This window comes from Mastigoproctus giganteus, chromosome 8 (assembly GCF_048544385.1).
Source record: "Mastigoproctus giganteus isolate SK-2022 chromosome 8, ASM4854438v1, whole genome shotgun sequence".
NCBI lineage: Eukaryota > Metazoa > Arthropoda > Arachnida > Uropygi > Thelyphonidae > Mastigoproctus > Mastigoproctus giganteus.
Window position 1 is genome coordinate 72275354 of NC_143582.1, and position 25729 is coordinate 72301082.

A 25729-nucleotide genomic window follows, 5' to 3' on the forward strand; every position below is an offset into this window, starting at 1 on the left:
TTCGAACATTTTCAATTTCAGGTGTATCATTTTTTTATTTATTCACCTTATATTCACCTTGTAAAAATAGTAGGAAAACGTGAAAAAATTTAAGGAATATTACAAATTTCGAAGTTTACTGCATCGAAATGTCACAAGCAACTGTTAATGAAGGTGCTGGTACACCATACTGTGTACCATCCCAAAAAAAAAAAGCACTGGTTATACCACTTGAGAATTTTGTTTTAAGAATGTTTACTGAAGTGTTTCTACAAGTATCTACACTCAACTGCATATTTGGCAACATTTCAAGATTCTTCAGGTCAAATCTCATTAAAAAAGGGAGCAAAACGCAAAACAAGGTGATACTAACTGTAAAAGTGACACATAAATTAAATAAATTGAAATAAATTCGTGAAAGTTTAACACTAGCACCTTAAGAAGAGAACCAAGAATGTAAAGTCAATTCTCCATCTTCTTCTAAAGGGTACTATTAATAAAATGGAATGAAAAAACATTTATTACTAGATCAAAATTATTTAAATAACTAAGAGTGAAACTGAAGATCTTTAGATGAATTATGGGATAGATACATGGCAGTAGGCAATGGGATTAGAAGTGGGGTTCTTCAGCAATCAGTGCTTGGACCGCTCCTGATTCTGATGTTCTTAAATGGCATTAATGAAAAGGGCTATGGTTATAAATCAGGCTACTCAGAGATCAGTATTTGGACCCAGGGACACAGGTCGGGATGTCAATATCTGAAGGCAACGTGAAGACTAGGAGGTTACTAACCATCATTAAACACAGCTCCTCCAAGATAACTTGGAACGGCGACTGGGCCAGCCGGGTAGGTAAAGTGCCTGCCTGGCAACCCAAAGGTCGCGGGTTCGATTCCCGCCTCGGGCTTGGATCAAAGTAGTGCAAAAACCTTGGGAGGTGCATTATGGCCACAGAAGCCTATGCGCCAACAACTACCAAAAAAAAAAAATAAATAATAATAATAAAAAATAAATAACTTGGAACACGCTTCAGGAATGATCAGATAATGATAACTATTTTTATTACTGATAAATGCAAAGGTTTTACATTAAGGAAATACTCTGCTTAATAAAAAACAGAACAAAATGTATTTCGTGAATATTTTATTGTGAACAGTGTCGCCAAAACTGAATATTTGATATAATAGGCATCCCGGCATGCAAATTTGAAGTATCCAATAGAAATTGATCTACCACCTGACAGAGCTGCGCATTATGCAAATTATTCATGCCAATAAAAATATGGATTATCATTTCATTCCTGTTTTTTGGCTTGCTCAATGCGATAGCTACATCTCCAGTACTCAGGATGGCAAGTCATCATCATTTAGATGTTTCTTTGAGATGACAGGCCATTGAATGACTTGAAGCCAGGCAGTCTCACAGGCAGATATTCCACGTAGGCTTAATGTGTCACACAGTGTCATCTCAGCACTATGGCAATAGCTTCAGGAGACAGGAACCATTACAAGTAGAGCTGGCCAAAGTCGCCTGAGGGAAATGTCAACCAGAACAGTCCACTATCTGGCTCTAACAGCAAGATGGAACCCTATGATGTCCTGTCATCAACTGTCTCTTGAGATTACTGTGGCTGCAGTTGAAAACACTCCAACCAGATTGTGTTAAGAACTCTCAATTCAAGTGGACTCTATGCAAGGAAGCCAGTGGTTTGTATCCCATTAACCCCAAACCACCGCAGAGCTCATCAAAATCGGTGCCATGAACATGTGACCTGGAGCCCTGAAAAATGGGATACAGTTCTGTTCTCTGATGAGTCCTGTTTTAGCCTATAAACAGATTCTAGACATTATTTTATCTGAAGACGAGGAATGTGGTACCATCCCTCCAACATCAAAAAAAGGAACACTTACAGTGGAGGCAGTGTTCTCATGTGGGGCGGAATGATGATCAACGGCCGCACCCCTCCATGTTTTTGATATGGGTACCATAACTAGGCAGAAGTACTGAGAACAGATACTTGTGTGCGACTTTTTAGGGGTGCGGTTGGCCCTGATTTTCTTTTCATACATGACAATGCCACTGCACATAGACTTAAGTGGTGTTTACGATTATCTTGAAACCGAAGATATCCAATGACTGCCGTGGCCAGCATGATCACCACACTTAAATCCAATCGATCATGTGTGGGGACGCCCTTCAGCATCACATTACTTCAGTCACTTGGTGAACTAAGGTCTGTGCTAGTGGAAGAATAGGATTTGTTGTCACAGAAGCTTATAGACACCTTTATACCAAGCATGGCTCACTGTTATCAGACCTGTTTAGCTGTTGGAAATCATATGGTATACTGATGTCATGTGATCTCTTTAGTAATTCTTATACAGCCCCTATAAATGATCCCATATACCTGTCCAAAGTCTCTTGCTGGCTCCTCATCTCATAATTTTTCTATGGTATACCACCACACTAAATTTTGTCCCGCTTCATCACAAGCTGCATGAGGTACAGTTCTGTTAATTTTGTCAAGCAGTGCAGAATCCCAAAAATAACTTATGCACTTTAAAGAGATGAATTAAAATGGGAGAGAAGTAAGGGTTGGGTTATCCATGAAGATATGAAGTTCTCTGTGCAGTGCAGACAGGTAGCATGGTTCATAGTGTCTTGTTAATGATTTGAGCTAGCATTAGTATTAAGCCACATGGTGCAAGGAGGTCCAAGGTTAAAAAAGAGTAAAATAAAAAAATAACTTCCTGTGCATTTCCCTCCTCATAGAGATACCAATCCAGCTGATTTATGATTTTAACCTCTATTAAGCCTCAACTACACATGAAGGTAACATATTCCATAATTAACATGTCACTGAGTAAAAGAAAACTTCTTACAAATTCAGTTGCTGTCTCTTGCATACAGAGTTTTTACCAAGCTCTGAAGCTTACAAATTCAGTCTTTTTTATATGAGCACTCTTTTGCCAATACCCCCAGACACTTTTCCCATCTTTGGACTATTCTAAGAATCCCCATACTTGGATGAAGCAGTCCAAGTTACAATTGCCTTATTCAGTGAGACTCAGGCTTCCTTAACTATAGATGCAAATATTGAATAAACAATAGATAGACACCATGGGTCCCTCCTTCCCTCTTGTCTATACTGCATAATTATTTTGGAGTTGCTATCCCTAAGTGTAAGCTCTCATTTGCACATTTTGCAATTACACCATATTAGAGGCAAAATGGACTCACTGGCATAGTGACTAATGTGTTCGGTACTTACGTACAATTAGAGAAAAGCCACTGCAAGTGTCAGCAGGGTTGATGCTGGTACCATTTTCCGGTTTACCCCCTCCCCCCCCCCAAATTATAATCAACAGTTATCTCCCATTCTGTTGGTTATTTTGGGAATATCTAAGTCTATTTCTGTTCCAGGTAATTTCTAACAACTTTTTTGTGTATATATTTTATTTTCATCCATTTAATTTATATTCTGCTGCTTTTTTCTGTCTTCAGTCATCACTGGATAAGTATTTCATTAAGTGGTTAGCATAGGATCACAACCCTTCTAAACCAACCTATTGGCAGGTTAAGAGATTACTGAAATGCTGTGTTCCATGACTGTTTCAGACACTAGTGCCATATGATTCCTGATGAGGGAGACCTAGACACGTGTAATCCTTATTGGTTCCATTATATATTTTAAATGTATTCTATCATTTTTCTTATGGCTTTTTAGTTCACAAATCCAACAACTCTAAAGTAAATATCACAAAGAAAACAGGGTCATCTCAGAAAACAATATGTACTTTTGTGATTCCAAACTAATTTCTTTCAAAGCAGCAGTGTTATATAAGTAGTTTGTAATTCCTGCACATTTGATCTCCTTGTATGCAAGCTTTTGAAATATAAATGAAGTCATAAGGTTAGGTCCTATGCATTCATAAAAGATATCATAACTTCATTACACTAACCACTTACTTTTATAGTGCACCTGTGGGATGAGGTGGAACAAGCTCTTCACAGTATAGCTTGTTGCCACCTTGGAAGCAACTGAGCCAACACAGACCAGCATCCATGTGTCAAAGTTTCAACACCTCATAGAGTCTATGCCACAACAAATTTTTCTGTAAGATATTTTGTATAAAGATTAATTAATTGGGCAGCAACCATATTCCCTCAAGTTCCATCTTCTCCTAGAGCCTTTCCCCCTTTTTTTTCATATCTCTTAGTGCCAATTCAACTTCTTCAGGTAATACTTCTTCACCTTCATCTTCCAGTTATTCCTTGTCTAAATCTCCATGTTTATCCTTATATAGCTCCGTGTAAAATTTTTTGAATTCTTTTAACTATTTCATCTTTGTTCTTTGTAATAGCACCATCCTTCTCTTTTGTAGCAATAATTTCACATTTTCTAAACATTAATAATAACCTTTTCAAAATATATTTTTAAAACTGTTGCTTTCAATTTTCCTACTACTACAAGTTTTAATTTCCCTCTTTCTCTTTCATACAGTTTTGCATATTTCAGAAAATTATATTTTATTTATGTTTTCTAAGTTTCTCTTTGTTTTTTTTTAATTTTTTTATCAAATCCATAGTTTTCCTATTATTTTCTCTTCCTTCTGATTTATCTTTACCTCTCCTACTGTAACTTGGTGATGGTCTCTTCTCCAATGGTGCCTTTGTCTCATGACCATTCTCAGCCTCATGTTGTTTGACATTAAAAGAATTCAAAATGGGATGACCTACAAAATTTTTATTAATTTCCTTGATTGGATTAATGTCTTAAATCTTCTGTTGTCAATGTTTCCTCGGGTCACATCAGCGAAATTATTCTTGTAATGCTGAAACCCTTTATTCCACACTACACCATAAAATCTCATCTTTTAGCTCAACTTTGGATTTCCATTATGCATAATCGAAATTCATTTTCTGCCTACACCAAAGCTCACAACAATTGTAAAGCAGTTATTAATCACAGTTCAGACTAGATTTTGAACAGGGTAAGGGCAGAAAACTTGCTTCTTGACCAAACAGTAGTTGAGCATTCTGGTCTCTTGCCAAAGCTACTGGCTGCAATTTTTTCCAATCTATACCCCGACCTCTATTAAAACCTGACAGTCCTATTTCAACCCAGTCAAATATAAAATTGACTTACTAGCATCCTACATTTCTTCTAGCTCTTATATTGACAATCTTGGTAAGCCATCTCCTACCATTCCCAGTACACTCCACTCAATGCCTCCTGTGGTCTCCTGTCAAAGGGATGTTAGAAGAATTCTGAACAATCTTGATGCAAAGAAAGTTCCAGGTCCTGATGGTATTTCTCCGCTTGTTCTCAAAACTTGTGCTCCTAGGCTTACTCCTGCTCCCTGTCACCATTTTACACTTTCTGATATCACTGGTATTTTTTCCTTCTGTTTGGAAATTTGCTCATATCCAGCCAATTCCTAAAAAAGGGGTTGACATATCCTGACCATTTAATTATTATCTCATTGCACTTACTTCTAATCTTTCTAAAGTAATGGATAAAACCATTAACTACCAACTCCTAAATTATTCTGTAACCTTCCATTTGATCGATGATCACTAATATGGATTCCATCAATGTTGATCCACTAGTGATATATTGGCTAATGTTGCTGGTGAAACTCAAGCATTTGCTCTTAACATTTCTAAGGTTTTTAATCATGTTTAGCATAAAGGTTTTCTAAATAAGCTTCCATTTTATGGACTACTGACTGCTCCATCCTGCTCCCTCTCATTACTCCCTCCTGGTGATGGCTCTGTTTCAACTTCTCCACTAATGGTGGTGTTCCTCAAGTTTTGGTTCTTTCTCCCACTCTTTTCCTCTTATATATTAATGACCTTCTTCCACTGACTGGAAATGCTATCTATAGTTTGCTGATGATTGCACATTTCATTCCACCTTCGAGTTTGAGAAACCTTGCCCTACACAAACAGCTCCAATTTCTCGAATATCCACTACCAATTCCTTAAATGCTTATCTCCAAGCAATTCTTCAATGGGGTAAAGAAAACTTAGTTAATTTCAATCCTTCTAAAACTCAGCCTTGCCTTATATTTTCACAAAAAAGAATTCTGCTCCCAGGCCTACCTTTTATGACACTCAGATTTGACAATCAAACAAGATCACATATCTGTATTAGGGTTTATCCTGACTTCTAATCTCTCTTGGCATAAGAATATCATAAATATTGTTTCCTCTTCATCTAAAAAACTGGGTTTTCTCTTTCACTCCTGGCATTACTTTTCTTCTAAACAGCTACTCACTCTGTACAAATCTGCCCTACCACAGAATATTGTTCTCACATCTGGAGCGGCATTCCCATAACCTCTCTCAGTCCTCTAGACTCCATTCAAAAGAGGGCAGCTAGGTTAATTAATGACCCATCTCTTAAAAAGTCTCTCCACTATCTCACAGGCATTCTATTTCTGCTGCATGTCTTTTCAATAGATACTTCTACAGGCACTGTTCTTCTGAATTGTATTCTATAATTTCTCCTCCTTCCAAACCAGTCCAAACATATGCTGCCACCAGTCAACATCCATTTATTGCCCAAATTAAACTCACAGAACCATTTCATTTCTTATTCCTAATTTATCCCTTCAACTTCCATTTTCTGGAACAACCTCTCTTCACACATATTTCCTGAAAATTACAATCTACAGATTGTAATTTTCCGGAAATATGTCTCAACTTATGCATGGTACTAAGTACTATAGAACTAAAAACCAAGTACTATAAGTTCTATTACCTTTCATGTTTGGGGTTTCATAAAAATAGAAAAATCAATTTTAATAAAAGTTAAGTTTGGTTTTTTATTCAGAAGTTTTAAATTTACCAAACATGTCTTAGCAATCCAAAATTCATTTCTCAAAAATAAATATAAGTAGTTACTTACTAGTGTCTAAAATCTAGAGTTTCTTCGTCAGGATTGTAATTTAAAAGAACGCACCGTCGAATGGAGTTAAGATGAATCTAGAAAGAAAAAAATTAATTTAATACCCTTGTCAATATCATAAAATGTCAGAGACATTCTGATAAATACCTTTCATCAACATAAAGGACGTTTCATATGTCAGCAGGCTTCCTTATGAAAGGAAGCCTGCTGACATATGAAAATTTAATAATAATCCAACAACACAACAACCTACTGCAAACATCTTCAACAGAGAAGAGCCCAAAAATAAGAAACCCTAGGCTTTGAGGTGGGCATTCAACTGAGTGGCTAATCTGACTATAAAGGTATCCCAGCAAGTCCACTCAGGTTATTTCAAACAAAATGAACTAAAAATAACAACGCAGTCTTACTAGGTGGCCCTCCTGTCAAGAGAGTCATGCATCATAGCAATTTAGGAGTCACCTGGGATGAATGACTCACCTTCTCGTAACATTTTGCAAACACCAAGAAAGACTCTTGCAGCACTCTGGAGAGCAAAGCAAGAACTTACCAGTGTTTACGATCCAAGCCACAAAATACAATATGTCCTGAGATACTTCTCCCCTGTCTCTATGCACCTGCTGTCTGGTCTTCAGCACTGCCTAATCAACTCAAACCCTTCCTCAGTATAGAATACTGGATCCAACATTTGGTAAAGAGGAAACTCAGAAAACTTTTTACAATCTCAAGAAGCATCCTTCATATTACTTTAACTACACCCCCTGGAAAATAATCATGATCCGACTAATATTTATCAACCAGGCAAAATTACTCACATCCAGAACAGATGCCCAATCTTTTCTGAAATTATTTCTGTTCCACACAGTGAAAAGGATAGCACACGAAACCCAAGTGAGGCCATTACACTCCAACTATGACCAGCTCAGAAGCCTACAATGGATATTCCCATAAAATACAATAAATCTTATGACCTGGCTCATAATAAATAGTGAGCAGTTGTGTGGCAATAGGACTTATAGAACTGCCATTTTTCAACAAAATTACCAGCTGATGCGCTCCAATCCCTCAAATGTTAATTTATATTGTTCATTTGTTGTATATATATATATATATCCCACGCTCTAATTTGCACATTTATTATCATGTTATTTATATATATACAGGGTGATTCACTACCAGTGCGACAAACTTGCAGGGGGTGTAGGGGGCACAAAGACGAATCGGAATCACATAGCATTGCAGGGTCCGAAATGCCTTTGTCATGCGGGAGGTCGCGTGAACAAAGAAGCAAAGAAAAAGAACAGAAACAGCAACTCGTTAGTGTAACAGAAATCATTTTAATGACAAGTTTTACATTGGCAAAAAGCCGTGCTACAGAAGGTGTTCGAAAGTTAGACCAGAAGCAGTCACACAGGCTTCACAGTGCCGCCGCATGGAATCCCTAATGTTCTGGAAGATTCCTGGCGTATCTCGAATCTCTCTGGCAGCTACAGAGATGCGAATGACGAGGTCTTCAACTGAATCAACAGGGGGTCTTGTACACTAATATCTTCATTTGACCCCAGCAGAAGAAGTCCAGGCATGATAGGTCCGGCGATCTAGTAGGCCAATGAATCGGACCACCACGACCTATCCAATGCTGTCCAAATCTAACGTTTAGGTGTTGGCGGACGTCATTGGTGTAATGTGGGGGAGCCCCCATCATGCTGGAACCACAATGAGCGGCGCAAAGACTGAGGAACATGTGCTTCTTCAATAAGTTCAGGCAGGACTTGCTGTAGAAAGATCAAGTATGCCCTACCGTCCAGACGAGGGGGGGGCAGAAGGTACGGTCCAATGAGGTGGTCTCCAACAATACCGGCCCAAACATTGACAGAGAAACGGCGTTGAGTTGCACGTGTTCGCGTACCATGGGGGTTTTCCAAAGCCCACAAATGGGCATTATGTTGATTGAAGGTTCCCTCTCTTGTGAAACTTGTCTCATCCGTGAACAATACGGAAGCAGCAAATGCGCTGTCTGCCGCACTCTGTTGAAGAAACCAAGTAGCAAAAGTCCTCCGGAATGGATAATCCGCAGGCTCCAATGATTGGATGCGTTACAGATGGTATGAACTCATTTGGTTTGTTGACAGTATCCTCCATACAGTGAATTGGGAAATACCCAATTGTTGGCCTATCGCTCGAGTACTCGTACTCATACTCGGATTGCCTTCTGCAAGATGTAGGACATTCTCCTCATTATCTGGCATCCTCGTTCGCTCTTGATTCATGGTACCGCTCTTGAAACAACCAGTCTCACATAACCTGTGCACATGTGTGAAAATCGTATGAGAGGAGCATGCCTGTGCGGGAAACGTTCCTGGTACAAGCGCACAGCGGCGCGTCCGTTACAGTCCGCAGCTCCACATGCGAGGTGCATGTCGGCCAGTTCAACGTTTCAATACTCGTCCATCCTACTGCCTCGGGAACCGGTTCGCAAATGCTGACTTCCAGCGGGATCGCTGTTCACACGACCTCCCGTTCAACATCCTCTACCGCATGACGAAGGCATTTCGGACCCCGCAATGCTATGTGATTCCGATTCGTCTTTGTGCCTCCTACACCTCCTGCAAGTTTGTCGCACTGGTAGTGAATCACCCTGTGTGTGGGTATATATATATATATCCCACTCTTCCATTTGCATATTTATTATCATGTTATTTCCTGTTTTAGCTATCTCACTAGCATGTCCAACTATACCAGAGTGAAGTTATATGCCTAAAACTGAGTAAATAATAAATAAAACAAGGCTCACACAGGACTATATGCACATACAATTTCATTCAAACAAAACTCTTGTCCAGTTTCTCAAGGCTTCAATGTAATTTTCTAACATGCAGTGTAAAATGTTTATTAGATAGTATCACCACTGTCTGTCCCCCCTTATTAATGTTCTTTGACAGTGGCATAATGGGGTGGCATTAATGGGATGGGCCTGATAGATGGACCAGTTCTGCAGATTCTTTGGCCTTAGAGAAGAACTGCAGCAATGATGTCTGTTGAGCCTTCTCTTTCTTTCTTCTAACATATTGTAGTAGGGCTTCAATATGTTAGTAACAGCTCTTTGGATGGAAGAGCTGCATTCCCAGTCTGGGTCATTATCATATAGTTTCACAGCCTGTCTGTATTTGTGCCAAAGCTGACTGAAGTGTCTTTGTGGTGAGGATCCTAACTGGCACAATCTCCTACTCTTCCTCTTCCTCATCAGAATTCTGTTTAGCCAGTTGGGCAACCAGCTCCTCTAAGTCCTCCTTTGAAAGAAGCTCACCATGACTTTGCAGCAACTAACTAACATCATCAATGTCAACCTTGTCAAAGCCAACATCCTCATCCATCCGAGTGACATCTTCAGCCACTACTAAAATTGGCTCAAACTCAAAAAAGTAAGACACTGCATCAGGCCACAATTTCTTCCAAACGGCATTCATGCATGATTGCAACACTTTCTTTCCAGGCTGCAGCAATATTACTTATGGCCTTAAGGATGCTGTAGGACCACCAGTAGTCCCTCACAGTCACTGAATTAGATGCCTGCACTACCTCGACAATCCCTTTGAAGGTCGTACACAAAAAAAAAGGTATCCCAGCAAGTCCACTCAGGTTATTTTTTCAAACAAAATGACAGTAAAATAAATGACCTTCACATTCAGAACATCGTTAGGGATATCTTCAAGGTTGGCTGGATCTCCTGGAGAATTGTCGAGGACTAAAACGTATTTGGGCAAGTTGTTTGCTGCACAAAATTGGGCCACCTCTGGACAAAAATATGAAGTGTACCATTCAATAAAAAGGGTCTAGGTCACCCACACATTCTTATTAGAGTGCCAGAAAACAGGAAGGCGAGTCTTCACAGTGCCCTTCATAACACGTGAATTCTCTGAATGGTACACCAACATTGGCTTTAACTAAAGTGCCTGATGCATTACCACCCAGAAGTAATGTAAGCTGATCTTTTCAAGTCTTATAACCGGGGGAGACCTCTCTTCATAGGCTATGTATGTTCTACCAGGCATCTTCTTCCAGTACAACCACGTTTCATTAACATTAAAGACCAAGTCTGGGGTGTAGTAGCCTTCATCTTTTTGGAATATAGGAGAATATTCCTCAGCACCTTCAAGTGTCGGCACCAGCAGCTTCACCAGTAATTTTTACATTGTGAATTCTGGTCTGGTTTTTGAATCAGGAAAACCAGCCCCTGCTAGCTGAAAATAATTCAGTCGTCCCTCCAAATTCCTCATTAATTTCATTGAACAAGCTCCTAGCCTTGTCCATAATCACTGCCTGTGTTACAGGAATGTTATTTTGGTTCTTATCGTCTATCCACATCACTAATAACTTCTCCATCTTCTCCATTGTCTCAGTCCTTGAATAAGTTGTTCTAGAAATGTTTACATTAACAATTACTGTATGTGACTGCTTGATCTTCTCAGCATTATTCATAATGGTCGTAACAGTAGAAGGTGCTAAATTTAAGGTCTTTCACACTTCTGAACGCTGCTCACCAGATTCCATATGATGAATAATGTCCATTTTCACTTCAATCATTAGAGATTTGCTGCGTTTTTTAACATGTGCAGGCACAGATTCATCATTACGCTTAGAAGACATAGTTAGATAATTCATTTAGAATAATAAGACATTAATGATCACAGGAAATTATTAAAATTTTTGGCTCGCTGTTGTTATGTTTGTTAGTTTTGTTATTTGGTTTTTAGGAGCATTAGCAACTAAGGCCATATTGCTCCGGGATATGCGGTGGTCATTCCCTGAATGACCTTTCTGCAACCTCCGTATTTGGTGGTGACGGGCTCGAACCCCGGTCTAATCAAGAAGCGTGTGCTATGCACTGCTGCTCCTTCCCACCTGGCTATGGAGGTGCCTAGCTGTTGTTGTAATTTGGTTTTTAGGAGCATTAGCAACTAAGGCCATATTGCTCCGGGGATATGCGGTGGTCATTTCCTGACCTTTCCGCATCCTCCGTTTCGTGGTTACAGGCTCAAACCCCGGTCTAATCAAGAAGCGTGTGCTCCGCACTGCTGTTTTGGCTTGCAACACGTGCACACTGGCGAACGAGGAGAAAGCAATTGACATCGACGCTAGCGCTGTCTAGGTACCCACTTCCTGTGCTGCATTTACGCTTTCAAAATTTCTTTATATATACAGATATATAGTTTTTTTTTTTTTTTTTCATCATCCACCTTCACAAACTTTTTAAATTTGCTAACAAAATCCAAATGCTCCTTCAAATTTCCCCATTCCTCAATGTTGCTATCACATTTGTCTGCTGTTTTTCAATGATATTCTCTCCAAAGCCACTCTTTCTGAAGCAGCTGATTATTACACTTGATGCAATACTGTCCCAAGCAATAACAAGATTATGGATAGCATCCAAGATATTTCAGTTTGGCTGCAAATTGTTCCCTCCTTCTATGTTGCAAATCAAGTACCTTATCAGGCAGGCTCTATATGCTCTCTTAAGGTTATAAATAATACCTTGATCCAGTGGCTGCATAAAACTGGTGGTATTGGGAGGTAAAAGCAATAGCCATATATTTGTCAACTTAAGTGTCTCAGCAGAATGTGCTGTACAATGATCTAGAATCATCAAAGTGTTCCTTCTTTTCTGAAGCTATTCTTCTGTCCTCTTTTGATAACCAAGACTGAAAAATTCTGAATGTAAGCCATGGACTTCTATTGGCCTCATAATCACAGGGAAGTTGGTTAACATCTTTAAAACATTTGGCTTGGAAAACTTACCAATCACAAGTGGGTGTAATTTTGTACTACCATCGTGGAAGCACCTTATGGTAGAGTGAATCGTGATGTCCGCAGGGGCTGTCCCCAGGGTTCTGTTCTGGGGCCGCTCCTGTGGAATATGGTTCTGGACGAGTTCTTGGCTTTGCACCTCGGTGATGTGCGCTCCCAGGCCTTTGCTGATGATTTGGTCCTCACCATTGCTGCAGATAGCAGGGCCCAGCTAGAGGAAAAGGCCAATCAGGCAATGCTGATATTGCAAAACTGGACCAGAACCCACTGCCTGACGATATCAACAACAAAGACGTCCTCCATCCTGCTAAAAGGCAAGCTTGATATACGTAGACCGCCACAAATAAAGGTGGGACCTACCACAATAAAATTAGTGACCCAGTTAAAATATTTAGGGGTTATACTGGATGGTAATCTTACCTTTAAACACCATATAACGTATATCAGAGCCAAAATTAAAAGATACTCTGGATTGGTGGCTAGGATCGCCAGGCGGGACTGGGGGTTAAACCAACGCACCCTGTCATTGTTTTATAAAACAACCTTCCTACCCATCATCACTTACGCCTCAGCAATATGGTTTCCCAAAACAGCAACTGTAGCAAACCGACGCATCCTTGATGCAACGCAAAGAACCTACTGACAGTTACACGTGCTTGTAGGACAACCAGTACCCACGCACTGCAGGTCTTGGCCGGAGCTCTCCCCCTTGACTTAGAGATCACGCGCAGGGGAATGAACTACCACATAGAGAAAGGAATACCTTGTACACACCATGGCTATACTGTGGACGTTAATGCACCACAAAAAAATGAAAAGACAAGACTGCAAAAACACCTGATGCAAGTTTGGCAGGAGCGCTGGGCCAACTCATATAAGGGAAATATCACCAGGAAATTCATTCCGAACATCAACAGGATGTACCCCAGTCCCCCAACTTGGTTTCAACCTGGCTTATACACCACCTATTTATTGACTGGTCACGGGGCCTTTAAAGCCAAGCTGGCAGCGCTGGGGATTGAGGTGGATCCGAGCTGTGCCTGCGGGGAGCTTGAGTGCTGGGAGCACATTATGTATGATTGCACCCATTATGAGGACCTCAGGTGCAGACTGATCACTGCAATACACTACCTCCCCAAGAACTTGGAATCACATCTATTGGACTCACTAGAGGAATACAGGGAGCTAAAGGAATATGCCCAAAAACTATTTGGTAGGCGTAAAACACTGATAGCCATCTACAGAAGATAAATATAAAAAAATAATAAAATAAAATAAATAAATAAATAAAAAGAGACACAGAACACGCGTGGAGAGGACTCAAGGAGAACCTCCCTCAGGAACCTGCTCACTACTAATCATCTAAAACCAGCGATCGCAAGAATAACCCCATGGAGATGCGGATCTTCCCATGATGAAGAGAACCACAGCCATTGCTAACAGACTAACAACGGACCTGACCAGTGTTCATAGCTGTAGGACAAATCTGGATACCAACGCTACCAATGACAGAAGACCGACGAAGATAGAGAAACTCCAAGTTTCTGCCTCAACGGAGCCATATTGGCTCAAGGCTCTGCACTCTCTTGTGCAGTGCAATTCTTTTACTCCCACACCCGGCAGGGGAGGGAGGTGACGACTTGCTGTCTCCTCTCTTCCCTGCCACACCATTCCTTCCCTCTGGTGGGGCATGGGCATGCCTCACTGAATAATTGGGGGTCACCTATCCTATCGACCCTCTTCTTCCTATTTCACCCCCCAGCCTTCACTCTCCCCTCCCAGCTCTTTCTCTTGCACAGTGTATAGCCCTACACGTCCAAATTTAAAATACACCAAAAAAATTTCGCCCAACCTTTTAGGCACTTCAGAAACAGGCCTTCAGCGTCAAACCCCATATTAGCGCTTTAATGTAAGTGAATTAAAATCAACCGCGGTCGTTCCAATTTTATTTTAGGTCCTAGCCACTAAAATCCCAGGAAAGTAAGTGGCAGGACCTGCCAGAGTACAATTGACTCAATGGTAACACCCGGCTAGCCTCCACGTGGCAAGGTATGGGCAACGTCTGGTCCCATTAGGGGCCTGGCGGCCAATAAGCCGGATAAACAATGGGCACAACATATAACACTACTCATGACCCACACACTTCTAAATCTCTGGCTTTGACAGGGTACTGTCACCGATACATAGAACATTCGCGGAGATGGGAGAAATCCCAGGAGCCGCTAGACCCTCAATATACCTCATACCTCATACCATCTGAATTGCAGCATAGTGATTCTTTGTTTACTTAATTTTCTGCCATGACAAGACTCTCTTTGAATAGCAAAGAGAGTCTTGTCATGGCAGAAAAACAAAACTTTGTTTTGTTTGGCAGAAAATTATAAAATAAACCTGTTTGTCAAGATTTAAAATATCCTTTGCCTCATATTTTTCAAGAAAGGGCCGTACAGAACATAGCTAGTCTGTAGCCTTTTCTTTGTTGACTAATCCAGACTTGCAGAAAACATTTTGCGAAACCAAGTTATTCCTATCTTTAAACCTATGGAGACAGCCACTGCATTTGAAGTTGCTAATTCCATGTTGCTGAATTAGATAATTTGCCTTTTCTTGCAAAATCGGACCTGATATTGGCAAATTAGATGCACGGATTTGTTAGCACCCTCGAAAAGTTTTGTTTCAAGCTCCTTGTGTTATGCACCATGAATTTGTTTCCTGTTTTTTATCACTGCTACAGTGTCATGCACTTCAAGTTTTTTTTCGGTTTTTCCGTATTGTAGATAAAGTAGGTAAAGGGATGTTGTATTCCTTTGCAATGTCAGTTTCGCTCTGTTCCATCCTATCAGCCTCTTATATAATTTTCAGTTTAATTTCCAGGTTTAATTCCGTCCATTTCCTTTTTTGTCGCCATAACACTGCTAGATGAGATTTAATATTAACAAACTTTAAATTAATTTAAAGACACAAGTTCCAAAAAAGACATCAGCTCAGATACAATGGCACAAAAAATAGAATGTACTGTACCAAAAGACTCTTTGAACTGGCATAACAATTGCAACTGACTTAATCCCATGGAGAGTGAGGGAGTGTATGCAAACTTAGAAAAACTGTTTTTATTCTTTTGTTAATTTAACAGCTCACCCTTCACAATGATGTTTTATAGAGTGCATTTACATGGTAGCTATCATAAACTGGTTTTATTTACACAAAAGTAAATTCTAACAAGTCAGTGCCATCCTTCGGGAAGCAGGGAACAAGGTGGCCAGAGGCAATAATAGTGGCAATAAGCGGACAACTGTGCCAAGATTTGCATTAAATATACAAAATAACAATATTTATTTCTCACAAGGTGAAAATTTGTAATACATATTAATTGAATTTTATAATAAATGAATATATTTACAAAGAAGAGCCTATTCTTTCACAAGGGCATGGTATGTGCTTCATATAAATGAGTACTTTGTATAAACTAAGTTTGTATTTACTGTATAAAGTTCATTCTTGAGAAAAATTAGAAGACTGCATAAAATTAAGCCAATGCATTGAACCAGCATGATAAATAACCTGATAAGTAACAGCTGACATATAAGTATTAGCATTAGTAGAGGCAATATGATACAAGAAAGCAAGCCAAGCTCAGCACCAGCAAAAAAAAAAAAAACAAAAAAAAACCCCATCCCATTTCACCCATCCATTCACTCCAAATAATGTTTGTCTAGTTCTGCCTTGAACTTATTTAAGTTGATGACCTCCACTGCAACGGATGGAAGTTTGTTCAAACTATCAACCACCTGCTGTTTAAACATGAATTTCCGCATACAATAGTCTTTCCTCAATTTGAATTTATGTCCCCTCAGGTGAGTAATCTTGAACAAGAGAAAGAATCCCATTAGGATTGAGCTTGCTCAAACCATTCCAGGCTGTGTACACCTCAATTAGATCACCTCGAACTGCAATTTGCAGAACTTAAGCCTTTTTTGGTAACACCAACCCTTTGTTCCACTCGCCAATCATGTTGCCCTTCTCTGTACTTGTTCTAGCAGCTCTACATCTTTCCTAAAATGAGGGCTGCAGACCTGTACTCAGTTGTCACCTGACCATTGCTTTATACAAGGGGACAATCACCCCTTATCCCTGCTAGCAAAATTCCTGTATATTATTAACAAGACACCATAAGCTACTCTTGCAGGCTGTCTGCACTGTGCAAAAAACTTCACATCTGACTGCACAAGGACCTCCAGGTCCTTTTCATTCTCCATTAACCTGAGCGTAGTACCACCCAGTTGATATGTTACTCTGGGGTTACTGCTACCCATATGCAGTACTTTACATTTGTCAAAGTTAAACTTCAGTTGCCACCTCTCAGCCCATCTACTCAACTTTTCTAGATCCTGTTGTTGCAGTAGCATACTGTCGTTACTGTCATAAACAAACCTGCCAACCTTCGTATCGTCTGCAAACTTAGACATTAACCCTGATATGCATTCATCAATATCATTGATAAATACTGAAAACAACAATGGGCCAAACACCAAAGTCTGGGAGACTCCACTAATAACATTAGTGGAATAAAACATTACTCCACGAAGAGCAGTATCCATTGATAACCATTCTCTATCTTCTCCCACTCAACCATCCTTTTATTCATTGTAGCAACTTGCCCTTAATGCCATGCTGCTCCAATTTGTACAGTAGTCTTCCATGTGCCATAGTATCAAAAGCTTTGCTAAAATCCAAGTATATGATATCAAAATTATTTTTTGCATCCAATTCCTTTGTGATCACATCACAGTATCCAATCAGATTTGTCAGACAAGACTTCCCCTTAGCAAACCCATGCTGTGTCTGAACTTTAACTGTAGTCTTGTCTAGATGATCCTGCATTGCTTCCTTAATAGTGACTCCATTATTTTTCCCGGAAAAGAAGTTAAGACTAACAGGTCTGTAATTACTCGTGTCACCCTTTGTGAATTGGGAACACATTTGTGCATCTCCAGTCCGTGGGGACCTCCCCTGAGTTCAAGGAAGCTTTCATAATTATGGGGAAGGGTTTGCTTACTTCCTTTAATATAACTGGGTAGATCCCATCCACCCCAGATGCCTTTCTTATGTTCAATTTCAACAATTTCTCCTTCACTTTACTCTCAGTTATTAAAAATCATTTACAAAATCATGATTTTGTTATTACAAAATCATCAGTTATTACAAAATCATTACAAGATCAGCTTATCAAACCTGCCAGAGTTTGATAAGCTTCTGGCCTCCACTTCCCTACAGACCTCCTCATGTGTGAATGTAGATGCAAAATACTCATTTGGTTTGTCAGCTACCTCAGCAGGTTCATCAAGTGATATATAATTAGACAATGTCCACTTGTTGTTTGCTATGTAATGCTTGTGATAATAAGTTTGTAGTAAAAGATTTGTTGTGCTAGACCTACTAAGAATAACATAATAAATATAATAAAAGTGAGCAGGAAAAAATTGCTTTAAAGGGATCTTTATGTGTTTTGGAATTAAGACAATCTGTAAGAGGGAAAGGTTTATAGTTTGTCCAAAGATGCGAGAAAAAGTTGGAAGAAATAACCAAATTAAAGCAGCATTAGAAAATCAAGAATGTAACCCTGAAAATTTTGTAACCCTGGTGCAACATACCAATGTCCATTGGTATGTTGCACCAGGTATTTAGACTCATCTGACCAGCACATTTGTTTCCAGTCCTCCAGTGTCCAATCAGCATGTTGTTGACACCACAGCATTTGCCATCATTTGAATCATTTGATCGACTTGAGTCATTTGATGTGAAACCCCATACATCTAAGTGTGCAGCGCATTATCATTTGGGATACAGTTCTTGTATCCCCATACTGTATTGTAATGTCAACTATAGTATAGTGACCTGCCATTCAGCCCACAGAATGTGCTGCACCCTTTTCTCATCACAAACATCCATAAGTTTTAAACTTGCATAACTCTTTACAGTTCTTTTGGCAGGAAGTGATCTGACCCATTCAACGTCATTCTTTGTACACCTTAACCACAGTGGGCTGTGAGCAACCAATAAGATGTGCCGATTCTGGTATGGAAGCACACTACGCTGGGCTCCCACAGTCATGCCCCTTTGAAACTATGTGATATATTTGCCTCATCCCATAACTGCTACTTTTATCACTTTGACTTCCACGACCAGATGCAAATTATCACTGTTCTATATTCATCCAGGCATACAAAGTCATTCAGCTTTTTATTCTGCAAGCTATGTAGCATAGTCCGTTATGGATGGGGTGATCACAATTCAGTAATCAATAAGTGTGTGTGTGCGTGCATGCGTGTGCATAGACTAGATAGATCTTTGGATGCTAATGACAAATCTGTTTTTGCCTTTAACTGGCACATCTAATTTTGTGATGGGATCGATTACATGAATGTCATGAGAGAATACACACTCACACCTATTCAGCCAGCCTACATGAATAAAATTACACTGGCTGGAAGAAAAAAAAAAAAAAAGAGTACCTTGTAGAAAAAAGCCACAAATTCAGGAAACTAATGTGCTAATCCAAAAAATACCAAAATTATTACATCTCTATTTCATCTCCATCAAAAGATCTTAATGAATGACTAATTTGAAATATACAGTAATATATATGCTAGCTTAAAAATGAGTCATCCATTTAAAAATATTTTCATCAAACGTAAAATGCAAGACATACATTCTATTTCCTTAGAAATGATTGCCACTCGGAGAGTTTTTCTTAGAATGAATCCATTTTGCTTTCCCTCTTAACCAGCAATAATCTCCATCATGGTAGTATCCCAGCAACCTCAGTAGAACTTTTCTATCAAAGATATGTCCTGATGAAAGCAGTCCACTTGCTCATCACAAAATTGGGGTTGGAATGAAGAAAATGAATTTTCAAAGATATTCAGTAGTTTATATCATTATAACATTGCAGTAAAGTTGACACCAGAGATTCATAATTAACTTCTTTCCTTCTTCCAATAAATCCATGCACAACTGCTTTGATCGCCAAGCTGCTAGCTTGGTATCCTGTAACTTCATTTCAAAATACATATCTTTGGGTGTCTTTATTTGAGGCCCAATTAAAATTCCTTCTTTCAGTTTTGCAGCTGTTAAATTGGGAAACACTTCCCTTAGGCAGCAGAGTCAACTTCTTTTTATTCAGAGCCTTAACAAAATGTTTCATTAATCCAGTTCTTTATATACAACGGCAGAACTTTTTTGATTCATTTTGTTATATTACTTCTCCCTGGTAAAAAGTTCTCCTTCTTTTCCCACTACTACATAATACAATGTTTATTTGTTGCAAAACAACAAATAGAAAACAACAGTATTTTCTGCAACCTCCCTACAGACTAGAGAGTAATTCATTTAACTTTATATCACCACAGGCACTCTAAACCATAGTACTTTACTGCATTTGGGATCTTGAACATACTTTCATATGTTTTTTCCAAGCCAATAGCATGAAGTAATTTGTCATTTGAGAGAGTTCTCATCCTAGTCACGACCAAGGCCGGTTGACTAGGATGAGAACTAGGATTTTTGCCCATATGTGACTAGTTCTCATTTGTGTATTGCATCAGAAACCACATTCCAGTAGGTTAAGATATTAAATTAACACAAAACACAAAGGAAATTAAGACAGAAATGACCATTTGGCATGGCGGCAGGGATGGGCATCCCCACCACGAGGAGTAAGTCTCCCCATCTAGCAACTTGTACCCTTCTTATAAATACATTTTTAATGAAGTTAGCAAACAAGCTGAAAAACTGTCTGTTAACACAGAGCTCCACCAAACTGGAACAGGAAAGAGCAAGCCACCCTCCCTCGCTTAGAGGTCCAGATATTGTGGACACTGCAGTATAATATGAAGACCAGTTTTTGGCTCTCCACAAGAGCACATCTTCGAGGTGACATGCCCCAACCGGAACAGTCTTGACCTCAAGCTATATCCAGTCAGGACACAGCAGGCTGCTAACCCATACTGAAGCTGGCCTTTGCCAGCACAGTCTGTACAGAGGGAATAAAAACATATAAATGTCATCCCTTCTCAGAATTGGTGCACTGGTTTTGACATATGGCCTCCAATTCATCATTAATGCTCCTCCGTTCTGTTGGTAAATCTAAGGCAGAACCTGCTTGCCCAACTGGGCATGGCCAGATGCTGAAAACCTGTTGGGGGACTCCTCTCTTCAAGGCAAATCTCAAGGAGGCCTTGACCACCAGCACATCTGCAGGGATACCTACAATTTGGGTGATTTCATCCGGTTCAACCACCTAAATTGAAAGGAAAATGATAAGGGGTTTTCTGTTTCTCTTATGATCAATATGTAGTATGGCAATACCAATTTTAATAGGCTTTTGAAGTTATATAAAATGGTTAACAGTATTTAAAAAGATACAATAGTATAATAATAATAGATTTAAAAATGTATAAAATGTGTGCACAGTGTACATTGATCAACGTTGACCTGACAGAGAAGAAAAGAGATAAAACTAAAAGATATAAGCAGACTTACCATGTCCAACACACAGGGGTGTATATCAATACATTATTAACTCCTCCATTTCTTTTTCGACTACATTAAGGTCCACCTGTGGTTTTTTAGTCTTGGATGACGTGGTAAATTTGCTTATATCTTTAAGTTTTATCTCTTTCATTCTCTGTCGGGTCAACAATGATCAATGTGCACTATGCACACATTTTATAATTTTTTAAATCTATTATTATTATACTATTATACTTTTTTAAATACTATTATACCATTTTATATAATTTCAAAAGCCTATTAAAATTGGTATTGTGGTATTAAACATTGATCATCACAGAAACAGAGAACCCCTTATCATTTCCCTTTCAATTATGATTGGTTAATCCTGGACGAAGTCACCCAAACGTATTTGAATTCTTTAACAATCTAACATTTTTTGCCTGTGCATTCTCCACAGATTTATCTCGGTATGTCTTCCTTTTATTCATTACTCTCCACCAAACACTAATACACATACTCTAACAAATAATACTATATAAAATTGTAAACATAACAGCAAATTTCAATCTTTTAGTTCATAATAAACTAACTATATAAACAAACAGAGTGTGTAAGTGTTATTATTTCACAGAACACATTAAAGATATAGTTAGGGAAGGACATTACATAATTGTTTGCACATCAGGTTCTGGTAGCATCAGCATGGTCTGATGATGGGTATTGGTAAGATGCCTGAAACGTCACCTTAAATGTATAATGGTTTGAGCTATAAGCTTAATATACTATATTATTAATTTCATTTAGTATAAGAGTGGTTATTCATTATAGTAATAAACTGACCTTAAAGATATTTTAATTACAGTATAGTTTAGGACTAAAGCCTCAGGTTACGTAAATAATTTAACTAATGTACAAGTTAGTGCATTTGCATCATTTCTGTACATAGCCAACTACATCACAATGAGTTGTCATGTTATTGCACTACTTCAAACAAGTAACGCTTCACTATTGGAGAAGACTATTGTTACTTATTCTTATATCATGGAAACTCGTGAAGGTATTCACAATATGAGATATACTTAATGATGCCAATTTATGGCTACTTATGTAGTTGGCTATGTACAGAAATGATGCAAATGCACTAAATTGTATAGATATTTTAATTACATTGACATTTCAGAGATATGCACACCTTTCACAGAGAGACCAATGTAATTAGCACTGGCATTTAACTAAATATCAGAAGACATCATCACACAATCATATGCAGGAAACCAGTTTGAGACAACAAAGCATGCTGTAACACTGTCACTGTTGACAAAAAAACTTCAAAAACAATGGGCAGGGAAAAATGTTATATCTTAGAAGAATCAACTTTCTTGCAGATCCAATAGTAAGCCACCAAGTAGTTATCTCATCATATGTTTGTTATGTGATACTAAGTAACAATGGCAAATCCCAAAAATATGGCATCTTTTCATTTTCAACAATGTAAAAGCTCAGTTAATGCCAAGCATATCACTATACATAAACTGGCAGACAATACGTTACACATAAACACAACTGATTTTGACCAAATAACTATCACTGACCACTAAACATCTCAAATGAAGCCATTTATTTCAGAAGCAATGTTCAATAAAATTCAATCTAATTCTGTGAATATACAGTGAAACTTCTAACGGACACCTCTCTTTAACGGATATTTTCAAATTCCCCAACTCTCCTCTATTGGTTTTAACATGTTTTCAGCTTCTGTCTAGCGGACATTCTCTGTAACGGATGCGGACAGGCAATCTGCACTGTTTCGTTTAGATTAGCACTTAATTTGATCTCCCCATAACGGACAGCGGGCGAGCTCATGGCCCTTTTTCTAGGAACGTTTCTTCCACGTATTGCCTCAATCGTGTGTTTATTTTCTATTTCCGATTCTCTGAATTTTATCAAGGTTTACGTCGCGGTTCTAAACCCTTTTTCAAGAATTTTAAGGCAAGTGTAAAACTTCTGATGAATTCGGTGTGTGCAGGGAGGAGGGAATTTTGTTGGCCTTTCGTCTTTTGAGTTTCAGTTTTCAGTATCATGCGAAGTGCACAATGTCTTCTCGTAAACATTTAACTTTAAAAGATAAAGTCGAACTCACTAATGCGTATGATCAGCAAAAAAAAAAATAGTGTTCGCAACCTCGCTGCAAAATTCAAAATCGGGAAGACGCAGGTAAGTGACATCCTAAAGAAAAAAAAAATTAACTTCTCAAACAATTTTGGTAACATGTAAATGATCAGGTTCAAAAATCATTCCCGGAAACTGTTGGACTTCAAATTGACAATGTTACGTATGAGTGGTTTTGTCGCACACATGCTAAAAAAATTCCCATTAATGGGCCTATTATTAGGGAAAAGGCTTTGGAGGTTGTGAAATCTATGAGAGTAAATGAGTTCAAAGCTTCTGTGGGATGGCTAGACAAGTTCAAAATTCAGCATAAAATTTCTTGGAAAACCGTAAGTGGTGAAGGTGGATCTGTTGATACTGGGGTTGTAACAGAGTGGACCATCAAATTGGAAGATTTATGTCGTGATTTTGAAGCTAAGGATATTTACAACTGTGACGAAACAAGGTCGTTTTTTAAAGCTATTCCTGAAAAAACAATGAGTCTAAAAAACGAAAAGTGCCAGGGTGGAAAAATTTCTCAGGAACGCTTGACTACTATTGTGTACAAATATGCTGGGAGACTTTGAACAACCTCTTGTTATAGGAAAACCACAAGGGCATAAAGTTCAAGTTTCAAGTCATGTTTCAAGGGCATAAAGTTGAATCTATTGAATGTTGACTGGAAGTCTAATAAAAAAGCGTGGATGACACGAGATATCATGAGCGAATGGATAAGTCACTTTAACCAAAACATGATTCGTCAAAACAGAAAAATTATTCTTTTCATGGATAATGCTGCATCTCACCCGCACATTGAATTGTCCAACATTCAAATCGTTTTTCTGCCACCAAACACATCTGCAGAGTATCAGCCCTTGGATCAAGGTATAATAATAAAAAATTTTAAACTTCACTACAGAAAACATGTTTTAAGACATCTCATTGCAAACATGAATGATGTAACGTGTGCGAGTGACCTTGCAAAGAAACTCAGGTTCAAAATTGAATCGCATCTAGGAAACTCAGCATCCTAGATGCGATTCAATGGATTTCCTCTTCAGTAAACGCAATTAGAAAACAAACTGTCGTGAACTGTTTTGTAAAGTCTGGCTTCTCAAACGCAAAAATTGAAGTTGTGAACAGCAATGTGGAGCACCAAGAAGAACAAGAACTTCAACATCTATTGATAATGTACGATACTTCCGCTACAAGTGACCCTGGCTACAAAGATATAGACTCGAACCTCACTACAGAAGATGGTGCTCTAGATATCAATGACATTATCATCGATATTTTTCAAGAAGTTCCTCATGAGGATGAAGAAATGGAAGGAGGTCATTCTGTCAAAGAACATATTAACTACGAACCACCGATGAAAATAGAAGAAGCGCTCATACAAATCAATCGTTTAAAAAAGTTTTTTGCTGCTGAAAAAGATACTGAAGGACTTTCAATGGTTTCTTCACTCCAAACAAATGTTGAAAACAAAATTATCAGCTGGAAGAAGGTGCAGAAGAAAATAAGTGATTACTGTATAAGATAAAGTCATAATATGCATAGCACAATTGTATGTATATTATTTACAAAAATATTGTGCAAAATCTGTATATAATTTAATTTAATTTTACATTAAACGTTTAACGATTTTTCTTTTTTCTTTTTTTTTTTTCTCCCTCAGACTTCTTGTTAGCGGACACTTCTCTCTAACGGACACATTCTCGTTCCCCATGGCTGTCCGTTAAAGGGAAGTTTCACTGTACGTGGTTCATACATTCTGTCTGATTCTTGGAGTTTGATAAAATTAATAAAAAAATTGCTATTATTCATTAAAAAGGTAAAGGTAAAGTGCAGCCATTATCAACCCACTGCAGGATTGAAGCCTCCTCAACAATTCATGCTTTTCATTAGCAATATAATATCTCTTAACCTTTCGTCTTGCCACTTTTTGAATGATGAGAAAAAAATAATGAGATTAACTGCAAAATGGCCTGTACATTTATAAATATGCATACTTTTAGTATGCTTTTCTTACTTTTATTTTATTCTTTTTCTGACTATAACTTTGTGACTTCTGGCTAGTCTTTTTTAATCAGTTCATTTTTAATCTAATTACGATTTTTTCCCTCTTCCTAATTTATTTTATTGGGTTATTTTTTATATAATTCTCCAGGTTTCATAAGTATATTTAAGCATTTTGTAAAATAATTTTGTTTAATTCATTCAATTTCACTATTTATTTATATACTTCAAAATCAGCCTTGGTTATATAAATAAAGTAAGTGCACTACTATGCACAAATCCTTTTAGTTTTGATTTCTTTATGAACTATTGTTCATTCTAACATTAATATAAACCTGACCAATTG

The 25729-nt window shown here is 38.4% G+C and overlaps 1 protein-coding gene across 1 annotated transcript in view; it reads right to left on the minus strand.

Annotated features, from left to right (window-relative positions):
• Nucleotides 1-25729, minus strand: part of ppan (Brix domain-containing protein peter pan) — a 128103-nt gene that overhangs the window by 50117 nt on the left and 52257 nt on the right. Inside the window, exon 5 of the mRNA XM_090380267.1 lies at nt 6898-6974. Coding sequence (XP_090236393.1) covers nt 6898-6974 — 77 coding nt within the window. The remainder of the gene's footprint in view (nt 1-6897; nt 6975-25729) is intronic.